The sequence below is a fragment of the Talpa europaea genome (genome assembly GCF_964194135.1).
Source record: "Talpa europaea genome assembly, chromosome: 5".
Taxonomy (NCBI): domain Eukaryota; kingdom Metazoa; phylum Chordata; class Mammalia; order Eulipotyphla; family Talpidae; genus Talpa; species Talpa europaea.
In genome coordinates this window covers 47,373,490-47,399,338 of record NC_140071.1, presented here as the reverse complement: position 1 = coordinate 47,399,338, position 25,849 = coordinate 47,373,490, and the positions used below count along the sequence as shown (strand labels likewise).

The following is a 25,849-nucleotide window of genomic DNA, read 5'->3' as shown; positions in this document are numbered from 1 at the left end:
CGGGGTCTGAACAAGTGATGTTCTGTGCTTCTGTTTTGAAGGGAAAACACTTTGGTTGTTATCAAGAGAAAATAGTAGTGCAGTGTGGAAGTGTCACTGACTTGGCAGTCTGGAAACCTCAATTTTCTCCATCTGTGACGTCTCACAAGTGTATGATCTTGAGTCTTCCACATACCCTCTTAGGACTTATTTTACAATCTGGAAAATTAAAGGGTTAAAGATAATCTCTTGAAAACCTCCTAATTACCAAATTCTTGGAAACCATCCTTTATCATGAAATCAATATTTGGAAGAATATTTTGTAATAATATACAAGTGAGGAAGTAAAACAGTTGTTGATGTTCTTTGATATAGGGAGGACAGGGAGGATAAAGTTAGCTAATCCTGAAGTTGACATTTGTGTTTTTGTGTCAAATGAATCAAATGTTTCGGGGCTATATTTTGATGGCAAGCTCAAGCAAGAGCTCATGCTATGGCAATCCAGCCTATTCAGGTGTTAAATAACAAATGTATGGCACCTCTTTAGTTTCTGGCTCATTGTGGGGCTCAGTGAGACTTTTACAAAAGGATGAATGAAAGATCATCTTAATATCTATCATCTGTCAATTGCCTGCTATGCCAGACACTGGAGATACATCCATGAATAATACAGACCCGGCATCTACCCACTCCAGGGGGCATGTATATTACCCTTTAGTTACACATGGGGAAAAGGAATTCCAGATTTGTTATATTAAAAACCTTTCACAGAATAGCAACACTGGCAGCTTCAGTTCTCCAGGCAGCCTGCTTTCTGTGCCAAGGAGCAGGGTAATCTTCCACTTACCAGGGGCTTTTTCAGCTTTTAAATGATGTATTAAATTAAACACCCACTCACCCAGTATCTGTGAGTCTTAGTTGTAGCAGATGGATTTTGGTGTTCGGTGCTGGGATGCATCTTGTCACAGCTGATCATTTACTGGTTCTCTGACTGGTTGGATGAAGTTAGCATCTGTCTCCCAGGGTCCTCCTGCCCCCAACAGTTTGTGATTATGGTGACCAAATTATTAAATGATAAATATCATGGTAGATGTATAAACAGAAAGGGGACAGCAACTGAAAGAATCTCAAACACATTTCAGGCTTCTAACCATTAAAATTGCCAAACCCAGGAGGCATTTAGATCCAGAGTCCCTGGGATAGATTTCCTTTCCCTCCAGCATGGAAAATACTAATTTCCCAGAACTTCAATGGCCCCAGAGAATCATCATTGAAAAATCTTTGGAATTTGATGAGCAAAAAGTAGAATCTAGTTTTGATTTGCATTTTTGAATTGCCAGAGAGGCTGAGCATTGTTGAATAATTTTTACAGCCCGTTTTGTGTTTTATGAATTGCCTGTCCTTTACTTGACCCAGTTTTAATTGGAATACTTGCCTGTTTTATAATTGCCTTATTAGAAGTTTGTGAAAAATTCTAATAAGGATGCCAACTCCTTTTCTATTATAACATTTTTTCTCAGTTTGTTTTATGTTTTCATTGGTAAAATTCTAGCAGTTATTTCCTTTATTGTGCTACCTTTAATATTATTATAAGCAAGGTCTTCCAGCCTCCTGAGTGATATATTCACCTATAGTTTTTATTTCTATAGTCACGTGGGTTTTTTTTTTTTTTTAATTTTAATCTATCTGGAAGTAGCATGGATATATATCCTGGTGTATGGAGCTGACACTTTTTCTCCACGTTAACCAATTATATTATTATTGAAATTATTAAATTATCCACCTTTTCTCCACTAATATGACATTTTTATTGTTTACTAAAATTATACTACCGAAACAGTGTGGCTCTAGCAGGGAGATCAATGAAAGATAACAGAGGACCTAGGAATTAAGTGAGAGAGAGAAAGACAGAGAGAGAGAGAGAGAGAGAGAGAGAGAGAGCGCGTTCATGTTCATTCGTGTTCTTAAGCTCTTGGCTATATTTCATTGCTCTTTCTGCTAGAGTGACTTTATTTTGATAGTTATATCTTTGAATCTATTGCTGTATCTGACAGAACAAAATATCATAACTCTCCCTTCACATTTTGTTAGCCAGTTGCTGGTAGTTCTTCATGGATTTGAGAATCATTTCACAAATTGAAGAATTTATGCCAGGATATTTATAGTAATATATATATTGATGAATTTAGGAAGATGACATCGTTTTAGTACTGGTTTTCCACTTACAAAGGCAGTATATCATTCCATATATTTCAGTCTTCTTTGAGAATGCTGAGGTAGTCTGTGCATGTAATATTATATGTGAGATCAGAGTCTGAGTTTAAATCCAAATGGAGCTATTTATTAGTGAGTTTTTCCCTCTGTGACTAGAACCTAGTGACTCATACATTTGTTAATGAAATATTTGGTTGAAATAATTTATTCTTAAGGGTTTTTGTTTTGTTTTACTATTCTGAATAAGAGCACTCTGTATCCTTCCCAGTAGCGTTTCTTCAGTTTTTTCTTAAACCATTTTCATAGGTATGCGATGATAATGTTTTAATTGCAATTTCCCAGTGACAAATCATGCTGAGCACCTTTGCATGTGCCTTTTAACATCTGTATGTCTTCCTTGGTAGGTTTCTGGATATTTTGCCCAAATAAGGTTGTTTGTTTTCTTATTGTTAATTTTTATAAGTACTTTGTATATCTTAAACATGTCATTTATCAGATATGTATTTGAAAATATTTTCCCTATATTTACTGTTTACCTTCTCATATTGTCTTTTAAAGGCAGACATTTTTAGTTTTGATAAAATGAAACTTACCAATTATTTCTTTCATGGATCCTGCTTTTATGATATCATTTAAAAATCTCCTTTAATCCCCTCATAAAAGCAAAGCAATAATGTTAGTGAAGCGTACAGCCCACAAGAAGCATCTCTGACAAACACTAATGTCAGTCTATAAACTCCCAAGTAAGGGCACATGGGGCCAAACCACTGACTGTAACGAAGAAGTGACTAGAAGAAGGCAGAGCTTCTTCTGGACCTGAGCCTGGGAGGTCAGACGTCACCCTGGGGCGCTCTTCCCAAGGAGGGGAGGGTCCCACTGGGAGTCCCAGGCTTGGTGAGTTGACTTGAGAACAATAGCCAAAATGGAGAGGGGTTTACAGGCTCCAACTAGCAGATGATGAAAGCAAATGAGAAACAATTGCTCCCCAGGTTGGCCTGAAGGGTTCTCAGTCCATCATTGGGCTCCAGTGTGAGTTCCCATAGGTTTGCTTGAATCCCCAGACAGAGCTTGCCTGAGCTTCCCACAGCACCCTGCAGGTATGTCTGGCTTTTTTACTTACCACCATCATTGAATTGATTGCCAAGCACTGTGGTCTCTGAAGAAGGAATTTTAATGACTTGAGTACAGAAAGGTGAGGCTAATCAGAATGAGCAAGTGGGCAGGCAGAACTTTAGAGTGAGAATTAAAGGGAGCCTCTCATATCCATTCCTCGGTCAGACAAGAGTACTTTATTCAGGCTGTTCTCGACCCAAGAGAAGAGGAAGGTCTCTGGATCCAAGGTAGGTTGTGAGTTTGAACCACTTTTTTAAAGGAATGTTCTTTGGTTTAACATTAAATGGTTTTAGGGGATTTATTTCATCTTTTCCTGTGCACAGGAGTGTTCTATTATATTTTTCCTCCTCAGCAGTGGACACATTTGTTCTGTACCCCTACCTGACTCTTCAGGGTTCTGGGGGACATGAGATGTGTGCTTAGTCCAGTCACCTGCCCGTCAAGAGGCTACTTCCACCCTCAGGCACATCCCCAGTTCCTCCTCCCTAAATCTTACAGAGCAGTGGTTTTTAAAAGGAAGAAGTAAGATTGTAGATGTTGTCACATTGGCTTTTGGTTGGCCACATCCTGAATATGATCCAAAACTGGCCCTTGTATGTGGAGGGCAAAGAGAAACCAAAGAAAAAGGCAAACCACTGCATATAGGTAAGTGGAAGTTTTAATGTCACTGATTTAGAGGCTTTGTCTTGGGCATCCACAGGACAATTAAGTTTTCTTGCACCTACCTGTCCCCAAATATTAAAAGTTTAATTAGCTTCTGTAACTGGATTTAATCTCTCACACTATCCAGAGGGTCTGAGCAACACATTTTACCCGGGTATGTGCTTGGGCAGCTTCTGAGAGCAGGGAAGACAAGTGAATCCACATTCTCAGGCAAAGATGGTGGCGAGGATCCTCCAATTGCCCAGATCCATGCCCAGGTGACAGGTGGTCACATCCTTTACATTGCTTTCCTGAACCATGTGGGAGCACTTGGGGTTTGCCCTCTAGGTGTGCACCTTTGTTCAAAGGGTGAGCCATGCTGGTCTCCCAGATGTCTGTCATGCCTGCTCAGCATCTAAATATGTTGAGGACTTAATTGGAAATAATTGTTTTTGCCAAGTAAAAAATTCCTTTAAAAAAAGTGGGCATTTGCATTTTGCGGGTAACTTCTCTTGAGTTGCTTACTTTTGAATAGAAATCAGTTCTTGATGCTGATTCGCTGCCCGTGATGTCCATGCAATCTGTGGACTTGGGACTGACTGTAGGTTGCAATCAATGTGACCCTGACACACCAGAGTCCAAAGTGAAACTGGGCGATGTCTGGTGCCATCCCAGATGTGCCTAAACATGCTTCAGGGGCAGCAGGGCCCTCGTGTGAGATTCTCCCAAATGGGAAGACATTTCACTATTGGTTCTCTAAGGTAATTCTTGCTTATCAATGATAAAACTGAGGATGGAGGCAACATGAATTATTGAAATCCACAGGAAATCTCTAAAACTCATTTTTAGCAGATGGTTTCTGTTTCGTGGCCCATCAAATCTATTTACCAGAACTGCTGACCATGCAGCGAAACTGACTGATTTGAATATCATTCCACCCCACTTTCTCCCATCTTCCCTTAATCTTAGGGAGAAGGAACATAGCAGGATGGAAGAGTCTCAGAAATGAATGCTTGGGTTTTTCCACAATCTGGATAATTGCCTCCTGAATAATCAGACATTGACTGTTCTTGGCTTGTCCTCTGTTATGCAACATAATTTCAAAAGCTTGAAGTCATCTGGCAGTTTCTATCATCAGTAATATCCCTAATAAAAGGAAGGAAGTTAGTTGAGGGATGTCACGTTTTGCGGTTGCCTTTAAATTCCTCTGTCTTCCAAGTCAGACCCTGGCTTTGACCTCTGGAATGTGGGAATGGTGTTATGTTTTCACAGGCTCAGCCAGTATCACCGTGGCTGAATTACTGGGTTCATGAAAGCCCGATGCCTCGATTCTTTCATACAAGTATGATGCAAAGCCTTTTGACAAAGTCATAATAATAAAGTGTAGTTGGGGTTCTCTCCCTACCCCCCAAAGCTAATTTACTCTAAGGCTTCCTTGTACAACCCTTCTTGGGGTACTTATTTTTCATGGATTACATTCAAGATCATTTTTTTCATTTCTATTTTAATGCATAATCAATATCAGGCTGAGTTCTTTTCTCATGACTAGATAAAATAACTATGTTGTTTAATTTCTCTCTTTCATCTGCTATTTGTGTATGTGGAGAATGACCTCTCTATTAGCTGTCCTGGCCACATTTCCTGTGTCAAATCTGATGGCATCTGAATGTCTTCTGTGTTTAATTACTGCTTCAGGACTAACCAGAAGCTAACCTTGGTGCTTTTGCACTGCAGTGTTTTCCAGCACAGTTGGCTGGCCCCTGAGGGTAGCAGCGATACTCTTAGGAAAGTGACAGTAATCACAACAGTGAGAGCAGGGAATGGAGAGAGCACAGGGTATGGGCTGGAAGATGAATGCTGGAAAGCCTGTCCCTATGTGTAGTCTGGTGTGGGCTGGTGAATGTGGGGACCATCTCTTCTTTCACTGGTAGACCTACTATGTTGGCTAAGACAAACATTATACGTGCTGATCTCCATCTTTCCCATGCTCTTTATTAGCTCCATCTTTCATGTCTTACAAACAATTTCAAAATTTAACATCTGTTAGAACACCATCTAAAGACCTTTCTAGAACAAATTGAGATATGCATGAGTTATAAAAATAAGAGCACAGTTTTCCAAGTAAAGAAGATTTGAACTTAAATATCAACTCTAGCCCCTGGGGTGAGTTGCTTAACCTTTCTGCAGCTTTAACTTCTTCAGCCATAAAGAAGTGGGATGTTGTGGCTGTTCCATGAGAAGAGGAACGTGGGCTACTGCGTCAGCACCCTCCACTTAGGTACAGAGCAGTTACTTATCTTGAGCAAGGTCCCTTGAGTCCCAGCCCAATTTTATCAGATTTCATTTTACTTCGTTTCAGTGAAACTTAAATCCATAATTCTAAGGAATCTTTTTAATTTTTTTTAATTTAAATTTTTGGTTTTTTAATTTTGTATATTTTTACACTATATCCAAGATGAAAATGCATACATTGTACAAAAATTCTAAGGGATTTTAAGTACAGCACCATATTTTGCCAGAAAAAGACTTCACCAGGATATATAGAATATTACTATTGTGACTATTGCTCAATTAATGTTAACATAAAAATAGGAAAAGGACTCCATTAAAATTAAATGTTTTTAATTTAAGATATGCCACAAACTAGAAAGAATAATTCCATAAATACTTGTGTCTATCTCACTGCTTAAAAAAAAAAAAAATCTTGAACAATATAGTTGAAGTCCCTGGTATTTCCTTCCCTGAATACACTCTCCTCTCCACAGCAGGATCACTAGGCTTCAACTGTGTTTTTGTAAGCATTTCTTTGTATTTTTAGAATAAATTCCTAAGCTAAATTCACTATTGAAATACTTCAAGACATTTTCTAAGTGATATGCTAAAGTATGTAATATGAAACTTGCTCTGTAGTTGATTGTGTGTCCTGAAGCCCAGTTTCCAGCAGATGTAAAGTACTGAGGCCTCCAGCACCACAGACAATTCTTGGACACTTGCAGGGTGTCTGAGAATTCAACTCAGTTCTGACACTGTCTACCCAGAGTTAATATCAGACCCCGCAGATTAAGCACTCAGTCTTCTAAGACCACTTTCCAGCTTAGGTGCTGGCCAAAAGCCAGTGCTTCTGACAAATTGGCTATGATCAGGGGTCACCATCACCTCTCCTCAGGCTTTGAGTGCTCATCACAAGCCCCAGATTATTATCTGCACTTCTGACCAACTGGTTATAAACCAGAGGTTCCTGTGAGTCTACCTTCTTAATCATGCTGGGTAATACTGGCTTCTTGATTCTACCATTCTGTTTTTAAAAAATGGCTGGGTGTGACATACATCTTATTACAATTTAAAAGTTTCATTTTCCCAATAACTAAAGATTGAACATGTCTTCATATTTGTATTTCCTCTTCGATGAATTTATTTTTCAAATCTTTTGCCCAACTTTTTTTGGTTGCCTCTTCATTGATATTTTTAAAATTTTTTGTTATCTCTAGTAACTAATTTTTTTTATACTTTAGATAACATCTCTCAGGCTGTCCCCTATGATTTTTCTCTTTTAGTGTTATTTTGGCTAGCTTTTGGTAGAAAGTTTACATTTTAAATTGATCTTTTATATAGTTTGCTAATTAAATAATCTACATAGTTATATGATAAAATACCATACTGCCATTTAACATACTACTCTAAACAGCAGGGCATACAATACAAAGTTAATAGAAAAGCCAGCTATTACAACTCTCTCATGATTGAGTAAACTGCTGTGTAGATTTGTGTTAGAAAAGATTATGAAAGAAATTTTTATAGTCAAAGTTATTACTAGGTATTTAAGTCTTCATGCACTTGTAAATGGAATTGTTTTCTAATTTCTCTTTCTGATATTTCACACAAACACAACTGACGTGTATATATTGATTTTTATATCCTACAATTTTACTAAATTCGTTCATTAGTTCTAACAGTTTTTTGTTGGGTTTTTTTTTGGGGGGGAGGGTAAGGTTTTCCATCGGTAATACTGTGTCATCTTTTATGTTTGAATGCATGTTATTTTTCTGCCTCATTGCTCTATGACTTCTACTACTATATTAAATGAAAGTGGTGAGTGTTCCTTACCTTGAAGGAAAAGCTTCCAGTTTTTCATCATTGAGTCTGATGTTAGCTGTGGATTTGCCATAGATAGCCTTCATTATATTTACATGTGTTCCCTTGGTACCTACCTTTGTTGAGAATTTTCTCATTTATGAATGCTGAATTTTGTCACAAGCTTTCTCTGCATCTATTGTGGGGGGATCATGATTTTAATATTTCATTTTAAGTATATGTCACATCAATTTTTTATAAATGTTGATCAATTTCTGCAACACATGAATAAAATCACAGTTTAATCATAGTGTATGGTTCTTTTCTGGTGGTTTTTAGGGTTTATATATGTGATAAAACAAACACCATGTTGCCAAGTTAAGGTACTGTTCTAAACAGCAGGGCATAAAATATGAAGTTGATAGATATGTAACCCATTGTGAGTATCTCATGGCTGTGAGTCATCTTCTACATAGAAATTTGTGTAACAAAAAAATGAACTGGGTTACTAATAGTTTGTTGAGGATTTTTGCATCTGATATTAGCTTGTCATTTTCTTGTGGAGTTCTTGTCTAGTTTTGATGTTAGGGTGATGCTGGCCTTGTAAAATACATTTGGAAATAATTCCCTCTATATTTTTGGAAGAGCTTGAGAAGATTGGTATTAAGAGTTTTTTAATTAAATTTAGAGGTACTGATTTTAGGGAATATATCATCAAATGTGAAGGACTATATCTTCCTCTTGCCTAAGTGTTAATCTTATATTTTTGGAGAGGGTATCTGGAAATAAAAAAAAAAAAAAAAAACTGGTGATGTCTGTGTTCAGCTATAGCTGAGTCTGTGTGGGTAGGTTTTAGTGTCTTATGTGTTTCATTGATAATTTCTTGAAGAAATGTCAACTTCAGATACTCTTAAGTATTCAACAGACATGTCTACTCAGAAGAATAAACTAGTGGTTCTCAACCCAGTTGCAACTGAGGAAACAAAAAATGCCGATGCCTGAGCCCTATCCTTAGAGATTCTGATTCTCTTGGCTTGCAGTGGTACCCAGGCATTGATAGATTTTAAAAGTTCCCCAGGTACTAACATGAGACCTAGGCTGAGAACTTGAAGATCAGAGGATCAAGAAGGTAAAGGGAGATGAGGAACACCTGTTGGACACAGACAGGCCCAACGCAGCAGAGTTGCTTGCTGTGCTGGAGAATGGCCAGAATCAATGACAGGTCATCACTGGAGGCTGGTGTGAGGACAAAGCTGAGCCTGGGGGGCTCCATGACTGAGATGGAAGAGGAAGAAATTAGGTAGATGTGCAGATGACAGTGTTTGGAGAATGGAGACCAAGGTGAGCCAGGAATTTTTGCTGTGCAACAGGAATGACAGCCTCCTGGGGTTGGGGCGGGAACGGGTACCTGGAGCTGCACTGCCAGTTCCTTTCTGAGGGAGGCTTGAGGGTAGACATGGACCTATGAAAAAGGCAAACGGCATTCACAACTTTTCCTTACTCAGAATTCAGAGGCTTATAGCATGGGCCTTGAAATGGAGGGTAGACATAGTTACTTTGAGATAATGAAATGTTTTAAAATTGGAATTGGCAGCAGGTAGAATTAATTAGAGGCATTTGAAATGCCTAATCCTGAGCTCACAGCTGGTCCCTTTTGTGGGTGAAAATAAGTATCTTCACTATGGAGTCTCCCTACATAATGAAGTTGGGTTTGCTCTGAGCAGAGTGGGTGTAGGGTGGTGTACGCCTGTGTAAACACTAGATACACTAGTTGAGGAGGAAAGCATTCCCAAAGAGAAATCACTGGAGTGGAGACTATTCAGATTCTGAGCTTGTTATTGAAAGGCGGAAGTTATGGACCCCTCTTCCCCAAATACCCCCCCGCCCCCCCCACCACCACCCTAGTCTTTTTAGTGCTGGTGGCAGTATGGACTTCCATGAGGTAAAGTGAGCAGAGATTGTCAGGTACTGGATCATCTGTTTTGCCAAGTCAGAGTGGAGTCCAGGGACCTGTAAGAGAAAGCTGGGATGTGTGGTAAGAATTAGTGCTCTAAACCTTGGAGCATCATGGAAGAGCAGTGATCTGGGAGTCAGGAAAATGAAGTCTTAATTCTGACTTAGTTACTTATAGTCTGTACAACCTTAGGCATTTCTATTCAGTTCCATTTGTTTGTAACCTTTCATTTTTCAAGCATCTTCTAGATGTTATGGATAAAATTGTGAAAAAGACAGTCTATCCTTATAAAACTCATCATCTTATCAAGGAGAAAGATGTGTAAATGAGTAAATGCTAGAGGGGTACTGAGGACCCTGTTGTCTGCCTTGGGTGCAGCCTCAGAGAGGGGCATTAGAGTGGGGAGATGGGGTACCACATTAGAGCAGCCCCTGAAGGATGAGCTGGCTGAGCAGATTAGGGAGGAAGTGCTCTCTAGGACTTCCTCAACTTTCCTTCCTTAATTCTTCCTTCTAGTTTAAGGGAAGCACGAAAACTTAATTCTAGGTTATTTAACAAAATTCTTGAAGCTGAAACCACCTCAAACTGTGGTGATGACCAGCTGAGAATGTGGTGTGGAGCCAGGGGAACCAGTGACCTGAGCGCCTTTGCGCTCTCAAGACTCTTTCCTCTGCCTTCCCTGCATCAGCTGGTTTTCATCTTGGAGTTCTCTCTCCCTTGAAATGAGTCCAAGCTGCGGTGTGTGAGGGGGTTGGGGTACCTTTTTTCTTGATCATGGTGGTTCGTTTTTTCCCACTTTCACTGCTATAGTTCCTCCTCATGGTGGTGTTTTGTTCTGCTACACCTCTGTTTCTGTCTTTCCACAAAGCAGGCAAACCAAATGTTTGATTCCTGCATCCCAAGTCATAATTCTGATCCCGTTAACCTCTCTGCTCCAAAACCTGCAATGTGGTGGGTGCCTACAGAATAACAAGGGACTTTCTCTCCTTAATCCTGAGGAACTGACCCCAGCACTCCTGGTCTTCCCTTACACATGCTATATAACTCAGCTTCTCCAGACCTTTGTTTTCTCCGCTGTGGTCACCCCTGCCTCCTTGCTTCCATGGCTTGGCGTATGCTGTTTCATAGGCCTAGAATTTCCATCTCTTTCCCTGGTTCTCATCACACTTATCTTCACGAAACCTTTCTGTAGCTACCCACTTCAAAACCAGAAGTATTACCTCTTTTCTCTCAACTTACAAATCTGAGGGAAAATGTCTCTCAACCAGAATTCAATAGCTAAATCATCAAACAAAAGCAAATGATAGACATTCATAGATAATAAAGGCTTGCGTGAGTTTGCCTCTCTTAGGCCCTCTCTGAAGGAAAAGATATTTTCCCAATTGCACACTCAGAGACCTGTGTTACCAGCTTGATGTTAGTTATGGTGAAAATATTTGCACCATGGAATCAGCAAATGTTGCAAAATAGGACTTGTTTGTTTTTTTTTTTTTCCCCCTGGAAAGCCAGCTCATCTGAATGTGGATTGGTGACACTACCATGCACACATGTGTACATGCAAATATTTGACACCCTGTAAATGTTGGCATGGTAACACTGCATGTGGCTCAGCCATCCTGTCTCATTGGGCAGTTGGGGGAGGCTGCATGGATGGAGTGGCTGGGAAGCACATCTCTCCTCCCACTTTCCATCCAACCCTTCTTTCAGGCTCTGGGATTGTTTTACCTATCAGTCTTCCCTCTTGTTTCTGTGTCCCTGGCAAACGTGCTCAGAGCTGATAATTGAGAATCAAGTGTATCTGCAGTTGCTCAAAGTTCGCTCTTTGAAGTAGAGAATCTTCGCTTGGCTACAGACATCAGTCAGTGGTCTCCTGTTTCTCCTGTCTCCTCTTTTACAAAATGGTGAAATGCAGGCAGTCAGACTTCTGTGTCTGAAACAGAACCCTGCACACTGTTGCTGCTGTCTGTTGATGTACCTGCTGCAGCTTGTCTTCCTGGGCCATTGCGTCCTGCCAGCCCTCAGCCAGCAAGGGCAGGCTCTGGGGTTCTATTGGGATAGTTTACCTCTCGGGTCTGGAAGCAAAATCAGACAACTGGGAGCATAGAGCAAAACAGAAAAGGCAAACCAAGAGATAAGCAAAGTGTGGGTCAGGTGGAGGGAGCTGGTGGACTGAGGCCCCCAAGCTATGGGGAAATGGAGTGTGGCTGAGGGGAGACAGGCAAAGAGCAGGTAGAGACTGAGGGGCAAGGGTCTTAAAGAGGGTCCACCTGCTTTGCAGTTCTTCTCTTGGGTCCTGCTTTCCTTCCTCCTAAGCTCACTGAAGCAGTTTCAAATGCTGGAGGCAGTCAGGGAATTGTGGGAGAAAGATGGAGAGTCTTCCTGTCCTTTGGCTGGAGCAGGGTATCCTCTAGTCTGAGTGTTGCTTTTGAAACTCCATCCTGTCACTCGTGACCATTGCTGTCCCCCATCATGGGCACTCATGTGAAGAGCCTCGCTTGGGACAGAAGGGGGCTCAGGCACTGTTCACACCGACTTCAGATGCTCTCCTAGCAGAGTTTAAGATGGTCTATATAACTGTTATTTTTTGCACATATTGGTTACTTGCAAGGTATACAGGAATGTGTTGGTTAGGGCAGATATCATTATTTGGGTCCTTCCTGCAGATTCTTTGCCTTTCAAAGCAAGTTGCTTTTTACTTTATTCCTTTTAAACTATTTTATCTGTGTATTTTCTGTCCCTGACTCCTTTGGGAGTTGGTTTTGCTGGAGAAACCATTAGCAGGTGGTCTTGGGGGCCAAGGGTGGGGCTTGTGTGTGGTGGCTGTAGTGAACCCAAGAGAACTTACAGGGAGACAGAAAAAAATATGCCAGCTTATCAAATTTATCTTCCTATACCAAATTGAGTCCATTTTTAATTGATAACTTTTTAGCAAAATCTGGCAATTGCTCTGCTTTGGAAGGAGAGTGTATTTCAAACAATGAAAATTGCCTTTAGAGTAGAATTGGGTGGGGGCCAGAGGTCTAGTGATGAGGGAGGCAGGGAGCTATTCTTGGGGCACACACACCTCCAAGGACATTGTTTTGCTTAAAAAGAAGTGTTGAGAGAGTTACATACTGGACTTGAGTATGCAGCACTTGTGCTTGTCGTTTTTACCTAAAGACAGCAGTGAGGCACTAAAGGAACTTGGCCTTCATGCTCAGGGATGCAAACTCCCAAGTTGGTTTACTTGTGCTAGGCCTGCAGGGAGGATCCACTGACAGGAGGCCACCTTCACCCCCATCCCGCCCCCACCACACAGCAGAGGGAGAGCACAACTCTGCTCTCCCGAGAACCCACCCATAGGGTAAGTAAAATGCTCAGGCTTTTGTGCTGCTGGCGTCTGTGGCTATCACCTGCGCCCTTGAATGCAGGAGGCGCTTGGGAGCATGGGCACGGGGCACACATGCTGATGGCAGCACCTTGGAGTGTGGTACGGGCATGTGTGAGTGGGCATACCTGGGCCCAGAGGCGGAGGCTATAAGGCAGCTCCACTCAGACACGGGAGAATGGCTAGAGAGGACTAGCAAAGGCTACAAGAGGTAGGGACCACCGGAGAAAGCGTAAAGATTTGGTGGGGGCCAGGAGACTGGGGCCGCCCTGTCTTGCCAGCCTGCAGGCTTCCCTGACAACTATTGGTGTAGAAAGAGCTTTAAAGCCTGAAAAAGCTACTGAGGGCCCCGGGACTCTTCTTTACTTCCCTGCCCGAATAGAGAACATGCCCTGTACCTTCCTGTCAAAACACCACCACAGGAGCCTCAGAAGAGTAGCCAGAAGACTGAGTTTTCTTCTGGCTGACTTGGTAAGAGGCCAAAGGGGTGGGGAGATCCACCTCACTGGGGAAAGAATGTCCAGCAACTCATAGTATGTCTTTGAGAAGATTCATACCAGGTACACTGGGAGGTAAGCATATGGGAGTGAGAAAAAAGGAGAAAGGGAGATTTTTAGAATCTTCAAAAATATGATTAAAGCGTCCTCTGGCCCTCGGGTCACTGGTGCGTCTGCGCCTGTGGATTCTGATGCAGGGGAGGGTACGCATGGGCTGACGGGCCCGCTCGGCATGTGGGGTGCAGGATAAGCATCCAGGTAGCGGCAAAGGGACTTTGGCTTTTTAGAGAAAGCAAAGTTGGAGACATGGAGGTGAAGCCAAGACCCTCACTCTAGTTGTCTAGAGAAAAGTCATTTTTTAGAAATCCAAGTAATTAAAGCAAGTACTTGCTCTGTGTTTGCCGCCATAGGCGTTAGGTGGTGTTGGCCCGTGTACACCTGAGCTCACTGCTGGTGCTGATGGGGCAGTGTAGCCTGTGCTGTAAGTGGGGTGCTAGCCACTTACACTCAAGGAGATACAACTGGGTGCATAACTTATTTGTGGTAAACATGGGTAAGAAGCAGCTGTTTATTTCTTACACTGAAACATGAAGCTAAGAAAAATAAACATAGGAACAGCTCTTAAAACCGTAGGAATGCTTTGGCTTCCACATTTGGGAGAAATTTTTGCTCTTGAAATTTCAGAATTATCTAGCAGGTAACCAGCTTATATTAGGTGCTCAGTAAATAATCCTTGAATTGTTTTCTTCTGTAAAACAGCACATGCTTATGTGTAAAACCATGTACTTAAAGTAAAAATAATCCAAAATCCCACTTAGAATTTGAGGCTATAGCCTCCCAGACACTCTCTCTATATATATGTATATATGTACTTTGTTTTTACAAAGCCAGGGTTATACTGTATAGGTGTTGTAAGCTGCCTCCATGCCAATGCTCTGGACCCTCTGATGCAGCTGCCACAGTGACTGCACATACTAGTGTGTGTAAGGACTTGTGAGTTTGGGTGGTTTGAGGCTCCCGCATCTCATGTGCTGTCTTTTATTTAGCAGGTTTCTTCTGCGGAGGTGCGCATTGGGCCCATGAGACTGACGCAGGACCCTATCCAGGTAAGCTCCCTTACTCAGTAGGGCATCGTTTTCAGAACACACAGTTATGTGAGCCTTTATGTGGAATCTTCTGGAGTGTGTGTGTGCGCGTGTCTATCTGTCTCTATGCAAATGCTTTTTTTAAAATTCACATCACACTTGAGAACTCAAATTGTTCCCTTGAAAATTTAAGCATCACCCCACCTTGATATAAATAGGTTGATTGCCTGGTGGGTTGTGAGGGAGAAAAATCAACTCTTCCACCAAAAAAAAAGTCTGTTCTGCATCCTGCTGCAGCTTGAGAGGAAAGAAGTCACGTGGTAGGGGCTTTCAGGGAGCCATTGCTGGATGGATGTGAATCTTGGTTCTGCCTGGTGACCTGGCATGTTCCACTTCTTATCTCCACCCAGAGCCCTGCCTGGAAAGTGGAGGTGACAGGGCACGCCTATGGGGAGTGGTATCAATTGCCTAGAATACTGCCTGGCAGTGGAGGGTGCCCAAATGATAACTGCTGCAGTTGGCTGGGAAGAAAAGATGACAGAAGGCGTTCCTTTCCTGGCCCTTGTGGCTTGAGCCAAGCAGCCTTCCTGGGCTTTAACTCAGAGAGAACTGGGCTCTGGGGAGAGTAGAGCAGCACCTGCAGCACTGACCTCACTCTGACAACGACAGCAGCCCTGTCCCCTACAGTTTAAGCGCCCTTCAGAGAAAGGAGTCTGTACCCTTTTAAAAAATTGTTAAATCCCTTCCAGCTCCATCCATGTTGCTGCAAACTGCATGAGTTCATCTTTTTGATTGCTGAGTAATAGTCCCTTGTGTATATGTACCACATCTTCTTGATCCAGTCATCTCTTTTTGGGCATGTGTGTTGTTTCCATAGCTTAGCTATTGTAAATAATGCTGCTATAAACATAGGGGTGCAGTTGCCCTAGAGACACACTACAGGGGGAGAGGAGGGAGTAGGATCAAAACAAGGGGGGGAGGTGGGAATTATATGGGGACTATAACCAAGTTGAAAATGCATACATTGTACAAAAAATGAAAAATGATGTAAAAAATGTATAAAAGAAAATAAAAAAAGGGGAAAAAATAGCCTCCCTTCAAAAAAAAAATTGTTATATCCCCATCTGCGTATACATCATCCTGTTAGGTCTAAATAAGTAAACCTCCTCCATGTGAAAGCTGTAGCCTGTTAACATCTGGAAGCTCGTCCTGCACTTGGGAAGAGTGAAGATGCTGAAAGGACATAAACAAACCAGCAAACACGTAGATGAAAGTAAAACTCTAACCAACCAAGGAAATGTACTTTTTGATTTATGAGCAAATGGGAGAGAAAATAATATTTTACCATTGCTTAGAAAAGGAAATGTAAATCGAGGGAAAGGGAAAAAAAACAAAAGGAAAAGTTTTAAGCATGGGAAAATTTGATGAAAACAAATTTAGGAGCAGAGAGAGAGGAAAAAAATTTACTAAAATAAACACAAGACACTACTATTTGTATAGAATATAAACAAGTGGAAAATTCCAGTAATCATTCCGAGGGCACGTACTTTGTACTCCAATTTGAATAAAGGCAATGACAAAGGCTTCGGGATTTATTCCCAAAGCAATTTCTGAAATATTTCTTGGGATTAGTATAGTTTTACATTAGTTTCATTTACCTTCTTTTCTGCCCGGCTTTGTACTGCCAATGAATACTCATGATAAAGATAGCTCATTCTTCAAAAAATATGATTTATCAAGTTATAAAATATTTTGCATATTCACAAAGGTACATGTATATACTCATACATTTGTGTACATAAGTATTACAATATTAACAGTATGGCCAATTTCAGTTTTTGTTTGTTTTTTTTTAAATAATAAATTTTATTTTTATATTCCCCCATACAACTGCACATGCCCCATTCTGACCCTAATCCCTCCCCTCCCGGCCCCCACCCCCCAAAAAATGTCTCTGGTTCATAGTTTTTTGTTGATTTTGATTTTCACTTTCTTATAGTTATTCATTTTCCTGATCCCTTATTTAAGTTTTCTAGATTCCTGCTATGAGTGAGACCATCCGGTATTTTTCTTTTTCTTTTTGGCTTATTTCGCTGAGCATGATCCCTTCCAGCGCCATCCATGTTGCTGCAAATTGCATGTGTTTATCTTTTTTGAATGCTGAGTAATATTCCATGGTGTATATGTACCACATCTTCTTGATCCAGTCATCTATTTTTGGGCATTTGGGCTGTTTCCAAAGCTTAGCTATTGTAAATAGTGCTGCTATAAACATAGAAACTTCTCTGAAGAGGAAATGCAAATGGCCAACAGACATATGAAAAAATGTTCAACATCACTTGTCATCAGGGAAATGCAAATCAAAACTACCATGAGATACCATCTTACACCAGTGAGAATGGCACTTATTAAAAAAACTAGCAACAACAAATGTTGGCGAGGGTGTGGAGAAAAAGGAACTCTCCTGCACTGTTGGTGGGAGTGCAAACTGGTCCAACCACTGTGGAAAGCTGTGTGGAGATTTCTGGACCTACTAAACATAGAGCTTCCATATGATCCAGCAATTCCACTCCTAGGTATTTACCCAAAGGACACAGAAACATCAATTCCAATTTCAGTTTTTTTAAGAAACAATTACAGATACTGTTTTAAGTCCTTGATTCATTTAAACCCTTGCCACCTTCGGCTCCTCTTTAAAAGCAACTACCAGGGCCTCCCTGGTGGCGCAGCCGTTGAGCACTGGGCTGAGAAGCTGCCTGCTGTGCCGGTTCGATCCCCAGCCACCGGCAAGGGTCCCACATGGCCCGCAGACCTCTCCTGCCTGCCATGCCCGCTGTTCCCCTCAGCAGTGTGTTTCATCAGTCTGCCTGCTCTGCTCCATGCTCTGACTCTGGTGAATTCTTTCACCCTCCCACGCTTCTGACTGTACCCAGTGCTTGCATAAAATAAATAAATAAATCTTTAAAAAAATAAAAAAAAAATAAAAGCAGCTACCAGTCTGAGATTATGATTCATACTTTTATATTTTACATATGTATTTGTTCATTCATGATTACTCTTCTTTTAAATACTTTTAAGCATTAATTTCAAAGGTGTTATATCTGGGCATCACTTTGCAATGTGTTTTTTCATTCATTATCACTTGATATAACTAAGAAACTGGTGCCTAATCTAAGGTCACAAGAATTTGTTTTCTAAGAGTTTTACAGTTTTGTTTATTTTTTTAACATTTTTCTCTGTAACTTTCTTTTGAGTTTGCAACACTGTATGTTTGATGAACATGGTGCACGTTACCACATCATACCCACCACTGAAGCGCCCATCATCCATCACCATACAGATTTATAGTTGTAACTCTATGATTCATTCTGAATTAGTTTTTATATATAGTAGTGAAGTAGGGCTTTGTTCTTTTGCATGTAGATACCTAGTTGTCCCAGCAGCATTTGTTATAAAGAATATTCTTTCCCTATCATATTGTCTTGACACCTTTGTCGAAACTCAACCATAAACTGTCTTATGAGGGTTTATTTCTAGATTCTCAATCCTATGCTAGTCTCCTACTATCTTGACTATTGTAAGCTTTGACATATGAGACCCCTCCCCGCCACCTTCTTACTTTTAAGGTCCGTTTGTCTGTCTGGGTTCTTTGCATCTTCACGTGCATTTTTTGTTAATTTTGTGGAGGGCAGGCCAATTTTTAATAGTAATTTTAATAGTAATTGTAATGAATATTTATTTTTGAGTTTTTTATTTTAACATTTCTCGTTTTTTAGACTATTTGCTTCCCCCCACCCCCTAAGATTGAGTCCCCATAGAATTTCCTTCCCCAAGGCACCCGTGTGCTCCTCCCTCCCTCCCCCTCCCCCTTCTCCCTCCTCTTCCCCTACAGGATGTCTCTGATTTGTAATTGTCTGTTTTTGCTTTGTTGTGGTTTGTACTGTGATTATTTTTTTTACACTGATGTCTTATTTGGTTCCCCTATATTCCTGCTATAAGTGAAACCATCCAATATTTTTCTTTGTCCTTCTGGCTTATTTCACTGAGCATAATTCCTTCTAGCTTCATCCACGTTGCTGCGAATGGCATGAGTTTATATTTTGATTGCTGAATAATATTCCATTGTGTATATATGCCACATCTTCTTGATCCAGTCTTCTGTTTTTGGGCATTTGGGTTGTTTCTAGGTTTTGCCTATTGTAAATAGTGTTGCTATAAACATAGGTGTACAGGCAATGAATCTTTAAATCAATTTTGTCCTGCAGCCTGTTAACATGTCTTTGCATTTATATTTTCTTTTCAATAATGTTTGTAGGTTTCAGTATATGTCTTTTATGTTTTTCTTTAATTTATTCCTAAAATACTCTTTATGATACTATAGTAAATGGAATTGTTACTTCATTTTGGGGGTGTTCATTGCTGGTATATAGACATACAATGGGCATTTGTATACTGTTGTTTTTTTTAAAGATTTATTTACACATCCAATTTTTGTTGATATTTTATTTATGGGGTATAGACCAGAGATGTGGCGGAAGGGGGATGGGGGTGAGAGGATTCACCAGAGACAGAGTGGGGAACAGAACAGGCAGATCTACTGAAATACACTGCTGAGGGGAGCAGAGGGTGAGACAGGAGAGGTCTGCTGTGCCTTGTGGGTCAGCTCCGTGGCTGGGGATCGAACTGGTGGTACAGTGGCTGGCAATAGCTTCATTGTGCTGAGACTTAACCCCTTGTGCCACCATGGGGGCCCCTGTATAGTGTGCTTGAATCCTGCACCTTGCTTGCCTCATTTATTGTTCTTTAAGTTTTTTATGGGTTCATTCAGGATTTTTCTAGATACAAGATCAGGTCATTACTTCTTTCTTTCCAACCTTCATGCCATTTAAATTTTGCATAAGTGACCTGCTAGAACTTAAAAAACAGTTGTCTATTTACTTCTTAAAGATACTTCAGATTATTTCTCAAAGTGGTAGTACCATTTTATACTTCTATAAACTGTATAAGAGTTCTATTTACTCCAAATCCTTTATAATACTTGAAATTTCATACTTTTAGTTTTAGCTAATCTGTCATACTGTGACTTAAAATTTTGCATTTCTCTATGGCTAATAATGTTAAACATTTTTGATTAGTGGCTGCTATTCAATCTTTTATGAATGCTTGGTTAAGTATTCTGACAATTTCTAAGTGAGTTGATTTTTTTAAAGTTTTTAAGTTGGCGTTCTTTGTTACAAATTCTTCAGAGTTTGAGAATATTTTCTCCCAATTTGTGTCTATTCATTTTAATAAGTATGGCTTTTGATGAGCAAAACTTTCAACAAAATTATCACTTCTTTCATAGTTTTCTGTGCTCTAATCTACCTACTCCCAGGGTTAAAAGATAATTTCTTATGTTCTAGAAACTATTTAAACTGTAATCTAAAGGGTTTTTTTTGTATATGATATAGAGTTTGAGGCTCATTTTCTTTTCCCATGTTGATGTTCAGTTTTTCCAGCTTCACTTGTTGAAAATGCTGGAAGTTCCTTTCTCTATTGAATTGCTTTGATGTCTTTGCTGCTGGTTCTATAATATTTACTAGTCAATAATGTTTGGACAATAGTGTAGAAATTCATATTCCATGAAAAGTTTTTTAAAATGTATCTATTTGGTAAATACAAATTACTTAGGATTAATTATGCTATTCAAACCATCACACTTTTTTGATTATGTGATCTCAGTTTCTATTGCAGTGGATATGTCAATATCATCAATATTTAATTTTTGTTGATATTTTGAATTTGTGGTGTTAATGTTTATCTAAGTTCTTGATTGGTATATTTTCTTAACGAGTGTCCCTTTTATTCTTATGCAGTATTCCTCTTTAAACTTTTGCCTCAGTTATCTTATCTATCATATATATTAACAGACTCTCTATAGTTAGCATTTTCTTGGGATATTTTTTCTGTCTTTTTTCATTTTCAGTATCTTTTATGTTCAGTTTTCTTAAATTTGTGTGCCTTTTGAAAGTAGCATGTATTAATAGCTCTTTTTCTAAAACCTGTTGTGGCAATCTACCTTTTAGTAATGAGTTCAGTCTGGTTACACTGATTGTGGTTACTGATAAAATTAGTTGTACTTGGTGTTTTTATTTTCTGTTCTATTTACCTGTTTTGTTTTGTTTTTGTCACTGTATTTCTGCCCTCCCAAACATGATACAGTCTTTGACAGGCTCTAAATATTACTCACTACCCCCCATCACGGAAAAACAATTTATGTAATTATGGATTTGTAATATTTGCTATATTAAGACATAGCAAAATATTTTAGATTGTACCTGTTCTTATGGAAGAGTTTAGCTCCAAATGAGAGCAAAGGCAAGTGGTCAAAAGTCCTCTGAGTAAGGGACGGAATGATCGAGACTTTTTTTTCCAAGGTGAGAAGCTTAGCTCAGAACTAAGGATGCCTTTCTGTTTGGCCTTGTGCAAAGGTATAGTAACTTCTCTTGTGGGTTAGAATATACAGAGAGCCATGTGTGTTCACGGCTCCTTACTAAGTGCTTAGGGGTGGGGGAGGAGAGCCTGCTCAACTCTCACTGACCACTGGAGGTCTGGCCAGTGGTTTCATTGTTCTAAAGCTCTATAAGTTTTGAGGTACTGGTACCTAGTCCAGTGATTTGTGCTTCTACTGACATTGTAACTGTCTTACAAAAGTCAAGCAATGTCCCAGTGCCTTTGTTGTTTGTTTTCATTTTCTGGAGGAAAAAAATATGTGACTCATTGTGCCAAAAAAACGTGCATTAGCTACATGGGCCAGGCCCTTAGGGCTTGGGAGGAACTTACTTGATAAGATTATTTGAGGATGTGGTTGCTTTTGAGGGTGCATTTCTGAGTTCAGCAGGGGAAATAGCTTCTGCGTCAGATGCGTCACATGTGGCTCTGCATGCCCCATGTGAACTGGCAGGAGACAGTGAGGGGGTGATGGTGGAGAGGCTAGGGCAGGGCCAGTGCGGCATTGCGGAGGACTTCTTCCTTGGGGTGAGTGAATGTGACTCACAGTAAAAGTCATATTTTCCAGTCTTGGCAGGAAAATAAAAATTAGGGGAAATATTATGAGGCAGTAGATTCTTATCAACATGATACCATCTGAAAATCAAATGGCCTCTTCATTGATGCCTGGAGCACATGTACTTCTCCTGTGTAGAACTGACATGTTTCTACTTGGAGGGTGCCCTCATGCACCCCCCACACTGGGCTTTCCAAATGGTCTTGGAAACAGATTCCTGTAGCTGTGACCTAAACTTTTTCCTAGCAACGTCGCACTTCCCTTTAAAATTCCTCTTATATTCCTTTATATTGTACGGACGTGGATTTTTCTGGAGCCATGACATAAATTGGCGGGAACTTGCCTTCGTAAGTTAAGTGAAATGACTTAGTGATAGAGATGTTCCTACTCTGTAAGTGGTTACTTTCAGCATTTCCCTTCCTGTCCACCTGCTACCAAGTTGTGTCCTCTGCTGGCCAGGCCAGTTTAGTGGATACACAGAGTTGTTAGTAATTTTGCTTCTTTATTTTAGGGGGTAAACATGAGACAGCAAGTTAATTAATATGATGATTTCATAGACTCTAGAGTCAGGCCAACCTCAGTTCAAATCTTGCTAGCTGTGTGCCTTTGAGTGAGTCTCTTAACCATAGCACACTTCAGTTCCCATGTCTCGCCTCCAAATAATTACTAAAGGGTATTGAATAATATAGTATGTTTAAAGTGCATTATAATGACCCACCTTATATGAGAAAATTCTCATCAAACTGTAACTGTTAGCATTACTTTCCTAAGGACATTTAAGGAGAGCCTGCAAACCATTTTTTACCAATTTCATTGACCCTTAATCTGATTCAATTGGTCAGCTGTTTAGTATTCTGTAGCTACAATGTGGTCTATTCTAGAGCTTCTTGAATATCCAGTTTTTGCCTACATCCAAACCACATATTATGAAAATTGGATGTTTAATGATAGACCTGACTTATCCTTATTTAGAAAGAACATCAATAACAATAGTTACATTGTCTTCAAATTCAGGAAAAATTAGTTTTGTTCTTTTTATTTTTTTGTAATTAGTCTTTACCAGAGAAAATACATTTATTCCAGTTTAGCTAGCAAAGATGTTTGCTATCCTGAAGGCTATTTTCTAGTACTTTCTTGACAAAACTTGTGAAGACAATGATTATTGAGTATTTCTAGCAAATCAGTATGACATCAGCTGGAGTCATGGAAAGATCGTTGAAGGAGCAGTTGGGATTTGCAAGTGCAGTTCTGCTTCCAGTACACTTTGGGGAAATCAGCTCTCTCCATCTGTTGGAGACAGTGAGGGGGGGATGGTGGAGAGGCTAGGGCAGGGCCAGTGCGGCATTGTGGATGACTTCTTCCTTGGGGTGAGTGAATGTGACTCACAGTAAAAGTCATATTTTCCAATCTTGGCAGGAAAATAAAAATTAGGGGAAATATTATGAGGCAGTAGATTCTTATCAACATGATACCATCTGAAAATCAAATGGCCTTCTCTTCATTGATGCCTGGAGCACATGTACTTCTCCTGTGTAGAACTGACATGTGGATGGAGCAACCCCAGAGTCTCTTCTTGCTCTGTGAACACCTGAGAGCAAGGCTCTTTCTCCTGTCATGGCCACTGGAAGCCCCCGAGTCACCTGCAGGCTGTGTGCTGCCTCTCTGAGTAGACCCCAGAGCCCTTTTCTTGGCCCTGACTAAAGAGGGACTGTATTTCTTTAGGGATTTTTTGTGGGCTTTGTTCTGTGTTTAAGAGTTTACTTAGACAAAAAAGTTAATAACTATGTAAGAAATATATTAGGAAAAGTGTAGGGTTTTGTTTTCAGAATTCAAGGAAGAGTTGAGAAGCCATGGCTTAGAAAATATGGTAATGAGCCATCTCTGCATACTTTGACAGCAGGAATTTGTTTCTTCCTCTATTGTCTCTCCTATTAATGAGCGATAGGTCCCAATTCCCAGCCTCTGTCTCTCAAATTCCAAATTTCTAAAAATGGAATATCATCTGGTCTGTGGCCTGGGAAATGGGAACAGAAAATGTCCAACCATGGTTACATGGGTCAATGACTTTCTTAGAGAAGGTATAATTTTTCAGAAATAAGGTGGACATCAAGAAAAGGTGATTACTTACATATATATATATATATATCATTATCATAGTTTTTTCCCTCTGCTTGGGAGCTGAATTATTGAAAAGTAGTCTTTCTGAATTTTTTATAAATGGAAAGAATTTTAAATACGACACTAATAAATTCTCTAGTGATTACATGTTTTTAATACTCCTGTTTTAAAATGTAGACTTGATTATTCAGGTTTGGTGAGGCCAACAGATCAGGAGATGATTGCCATTTGAAAGGTGGTTTTTTACAGTTCCCAAGAGGAGGATGCATGCCATGCAGGGGCCAGAGTAGCTGCTGAAGGAAAATAAATGCCTTACCAATATCACAGTCTTAGTGTGTTTTTCTCATAGATTCATTGCTATGAAGCAGTCTAACTCCTAAGATTAAAACCCTATTTTTGGGCCTCCCTGGCGGTGCAGCGGGTTGAGCACTGTGCTGTGAAGCTGTACGCAGCCTCTGTAGCACAGGTTCGATCTCTGGCCAGCCAGGGAGAAACCCACATGGTGCGGCAGCCCTCTCCTATCTCGCCCACTGCTCCCCTCAGCAGCGTCATTGGTCCGTCTGCCTGTTCTGCTCCCCGCTCTGCCTCTGGTGAATTCTCTCATCCTCCCACGCCTCTGACCTGTACCCCAGTTCTTGTATAAATAAAATCTTTAGAAAAATTTTTTTTCAAAAACCCTATATACATGTCATTATCCCTTTTCCTCATCAAATATTTTTGAATAGCTTGTAGGTCCCATCCCAGAGCTGGGATACAGGGAACAGGCAGACAAGTCTTTCATGTCCAGAAGCTCAATTCTATTAGGAAGCAGACCATAAACAAGTAAGTAAGTACTTACTTGTGGTGGTAAAGCCATTTCTGACTTTCTGTTGCCAGAGAATGTGGGTCCTTGAGCCCAGAGGATGATGAGGGGGACATGGCATGAAGTACTGCTACCTTCTTTCCAGGGGATAGGGCTGCTCCATCAGCTACGTACTTTATGATCACTCTTTGCAGGTCCCAGCAAGGCTTGGATATAAGAATTGATTTTTGAGAGTGTTTCAAATTCCCTTTCTTCTCTGTATCTTTATAGAAATTTAAGTGCTGCGTTCGGAAAGGTGACCTCCAGGGACTTGGAGACAAACACCACAGCTATGCAGCTAAATTTATGTATTTGCGAACCATGGTCTAACCTGTATTAATTACCCTTTTGATAATTTTACCTTTTGGTTTATTTAAAAAAAAGCCAATTAGGAAATTGAAATGAATACCAACTACTGCTGCAGTGATCGAGCACCTGTTCTGTGTTCATTCGTTCAGGTCTCACAACTAGTTTGTGTGCACCGTTCTTACCACATCTGACTTTCGAGAAACCATTGACCAGAGACACACAATACCTTGTGTTGGAGGAATTGGGATTTGAACCCAGGTAGCTTTTCAGACACTTTTAATCCAGTCTCTAAGGATGATGATTTGTTAAGACACTCTTTTCTCTGTGTTCCAGGTTTTGCTGATCTTTGCAAAGGAAGACAGTCAGAGCGATGGATTTTGGTGGGCCTGTGACAGAGCCGGTTATAGATGCAATATTGCACGGACTCCAGAGTCAGCCCTTGAATGCTTTCTAGATAAACATCATGAAATTATTGTAATAGATCACAGACAAACTCGAAACTTTGATGCAGAAGCAGTGTGCAGGTACCTTCCTTAATTTAATATGCTTAGTAAATGTCCATTTAACAGCTTAAAATATGCTTCATTGATAGATGACTTTAATTCTATCCATAT

At 40.3% G+C, this 25,849-nt stretch overlaps 1 protein-coding gene across 11 annotated transcripts in view; it reads left to right on the top strand.

The window, feature by feature from the left end:
- Positions 1-25,849, top strand: part of PDE8B (phosphodiesterase 8B) — a gene marked incomplete at both ends in the record, with an annotated part of 202,820 nt that overhangs the window by 104,617 nt on the left and 72,354 nt on the right. For 6 of the 11 annotated variants that reach the window (XM_084233803.1, XM_084233804.1, XM_084233809.1 and 3 more), the window contains 2 exons: positions 14,884-14,943; positions 25,569-25,759. In XM_084233803.1, the coding sequence (XP_084089929.1) occupies positions 14,884-14,943; positions 25,569-25,759 (251 nt within the window). The remainder of the gene's footprint in view (positions 1-14,883; positions 14,944-25,568; positions 25,760-25,849) is intronic. The other 5 variants (XM_084233805.1, XM_084233811.1, XM_084233806.1 and 2 more) reach the window with 2 other exon arrangements.